The sequence below is a fragment of the Myotis brandtii genome, unplaced genomic scaffold, assembly GCF_000412655.1.
Source record: "Myotis brandtii unplaced genomic scaffold, ASM41265v1 scaffold986, whole genome shotgun sequence".
NCBI lineage: Eukaryota > Metazoa > Chordata > Mammalia > Chiroptera > Vespertilionidae > Myotis > Myotis brandtii.
Window position 1 is genome coordinate 590,609 of NW_005372102.1, and position 3,089 is coordinate 593,697.

The window sequence follows — 3,089 nt, forward strand, 5'->3', positions numbered from 1 at the left end:
CGCGTGGTGTGTGGGGCACGGAGGTGGTAGTTCATCTTCAGTTCATTTCACAGTATCGACGCAGCCACCACGGGTGACCAGACAGCATCACAGCAGGAACAAACAATAATAATAACCATCACCCTCTTTAAACTGTGCCACGAGCTGACAATACGTTTCCTGTTAAAAATTACCCTAGAAAAGAAGGCAATAGCTGTGCATTTCAACGTTGCTGAGCCCTTGGCGGGAGTGAGCCCCTGCGGGGACGCCCGGTCTGTGCTGACCGGGCCACGTCGGCTGCGGGCCCTGCTGGTGCGCCCAGCACCCATCCGGGGCTCCTGTCACATGACCTGGTGCATAAACAGCCCTGACGCACCAGCCGGCCGCTCCTGGCTGGGTGTGGCCTTCAGGCCCAGGGCCCAGGATTTGAAACAAACTTTGCAAAAGGTGGCAAATCGCCACCTGGCCCAGGGCTTGGGTTTTCAGAAACAGCCAGGATGAGTGAGGGACAGGGAGATGGTGCACCCGTGTCGGGGGCGAGGCTGGCTTTGTGCCATGGGTGTCTGAGGTCACCGGGGTCGCCCCGAGAGAAGAGCTGGAAGAGATGGCGGGAGGCCGTGCCCCATGAGTCCGGCATGTGGAACAATCCCGCTCAGCCGCCTGCCTGTGGTGGTGCCATCCTGAAGCCACAGGCGGGCGGCACCCACCCCGGGGATCTGGGCAAAGGGGACCACAGGCCTGACAGCCCCGCACCACCACTTTGCTCTGGGCATGGGGGGTGTGAGTGAAACATCATAAACGTGTCAAAGTGGAGGAGCTCTGAGGCTGGCGGGGCCTCAGGCCCAGCAGGAGGGGCGGCGACCACGAGGGCGCCCCCCCACCCCCCTCATGCCGTCAGGACCCCTGGAGTCTGGCCGCGCTCTGAACACGACCATCTGTTAAGGGACCCGGTTCTCCCAGGGCAACGGGACTTCGCCCCATCGGACAGAAGCCTGGTGTGTCTACTATGTACAGATATAAATTAGAAGCTATACTTACTGAACATACACAAATAAATAACTCACTTTGAAGCAAATGCTTTAAGCTGGTTTCTGATCACATCAAGGACACGGAGAGACTCGCTATCGTGGGCGTCAGCAGCCTCCCCTTGGGGCACCCCGTCTCCGTGGCTCCGCAGACCCCAGCGGACAAGTTCCCCGCCCCCCTTAAAGGCTTGTGGTTATGGAAGTGGATTAAAACCCGGCTTTACAAACACCGCCTGTGTCCGCCAGGAGTCGAAGGCTGGACCCTGGGCCGACACACACGGCCGAGAGGTTGCCCACCCACCGGGCTGCGGGCAGGAGCGCAGCTGCCGGGCCTCCCGTCTAGTGAGTCGGACCTGGAGGTTCTCTTGGGCCAAGGCAGCTGCAGGCACAGTGGCCGAGTGAGGCCTTGTTTGACTGGACACCACTGGACCCGGAGCCGTAAGGCGACGGGAGAGTGAGCGCTTCCCTTCCAGGAAGTGAGCTGTGTGCGGCCGGCCGGGTGCTCCCTGCGCTGGCTCCCAGCAGGGCGGGCCCGCCCTGAGGTCACCTGCTGAGTGCTGGGGGACCAGCCTCCAGCGCCATCCTGTGTGTGAGGAGGTCAGCGGGGCAGGCCAGGGCCGACCTCCTGACAAACGCCCCGGCAGGCGGCTTTGCAAGGAGCTCAGGCCCCGGGTGGAGCCCAGGTAAGCACCTTCCAGCTCCTCACGCGAGACTGGCTTCCGTGGAGCCGGTCACGTCCCATACAGCCCGACCCTGAGCCCCCACAGGGCCCTGGCGCCCAGCGAGCACTGAGAGGCCTGGGGACAGCGCGGGCTGCTAGGCTGTGTGGAGGCCAGCGGGTCACCCAGGGGCTCCATGGGAGGCAGACAGCACAGTGATGACAAGGCCCTATGAGGCCTGTGTGCCCGGGAGGAGGGGCGAGCCCAGGTCCACGGACACGGCCATGGCTCGGAGTTGCAAACTGGGGGCGGGGGAGTTGGGGGGCTGGAGGCTCTGGAAGGCCCTCTCCTGCTCTCTGTGCTATGGCTATAGACCTGCGACTTCCAGTGCCCCCGCCGTGACGTCTAGGAAGGGAAGGGTAGCCGTGTGCCCGCGAGGCTGCCAGCTCTCCATGGGCCACCGTGGCGCCAGCGCAGGGGGGTGGGGGTGGTACTGGGAAGGAGGACACAGGGCGAAGAGTCCAAAACCCTCACAGCCTTTCCAAAGCAGTAAAATCCTCATAAAATCGGTCGGAACCTCCGGGAACCCCGAGGGTAAGTGCAACACACACAGAAATGTGAGAAGTTTAGAAAGCATGTCCTGCTACGAAGCTCCTGTCCAGAAACTCCAGGGAAAGCGCCTCCCAGCTGTCCTCAGACCCAGTTCACATGTGGTGGCTTCAGGGACGGCGGGCAGGCAGGGGGAAGGGACACAGACAAGTGCACGCTGCCCTTGGGGGCCCTGGCGGAGGACTGTGTTCCATCACCTCTCACCCCGGCCGCCTGAAGAGACCACGTGGGAGCCAAGCGGCCCGGGCACATCTCCTTACAGGGCACGTCATACAGTAGAAACATACGCCAGGTCCGGGCACGGCGGGCCTGCTGGAGCCGCGGCCTCTCGTGACGTCCGCTCTCCTACGTCCCGTTCTTCAGCTCCCACTCCTGCCGGGGAAGTGAGAGCAAGAGCTGACATACACGCCAGGTGTCGGGGCACATCTGTGCCAGACAGGATGGCGGGTCCTCAAAACGCGACAGAATCCCCGCATGACCCAGGAAGGCGGTCAGCGTGTCCCACCCAGGACTGAGGGCCGCAGTGAAGACCAAGGAGGCCCCCACGCGCCTGGCCCCAAGCAGGGCCTCTCCGTCCTCGGGGCCGCGTGGGGCGCTGGTCCGATGCAGACCCTGACCCCGCTGTGCTGCCAGGCCTCTGCACTGAGCCACAGCGTCGCACACCTTCCCCCGCGTACAGAGCTGGGAACCCTCACCTTTCCTGGAACAGAAGTCCCAGCGTAATGAATGGTGACAGCGGCAGAGCAAACATGGCAGAAACAAAACCAAACGGAGCTCCCGAGACACCATGGGCACCTCCGGGCACTCGGGCCGCAGC

General features: G+C 63.2%; 1 protein-coding gene across 1 annotated transcript in view; it reads right to left on the reverse strand.

Moving 5' to 3' along the window:
• Positions 1 to 2,448: 2,448 nt before the first annotated feature.
• AFAP1 (actin filament associated protein 1) overlaps positions 2,449 to 3,089 on the reverse strand; it is a 75,723-nt gene continuing 75,082 nt past the window's right edge. Inside the window, exon 18 of the mRNA XM_005886453.2 lies at positions 2,449 to 2,644. Coding sequence (XP_005886515.1) covers positions 2,618 to 2,644 — 27 coding nt within the window. The 3' untranslated portion in view covers positions 2,449 to 2,617. The remainder of the gene's footprint in view (positions 2,645 to 3,089) is intronic.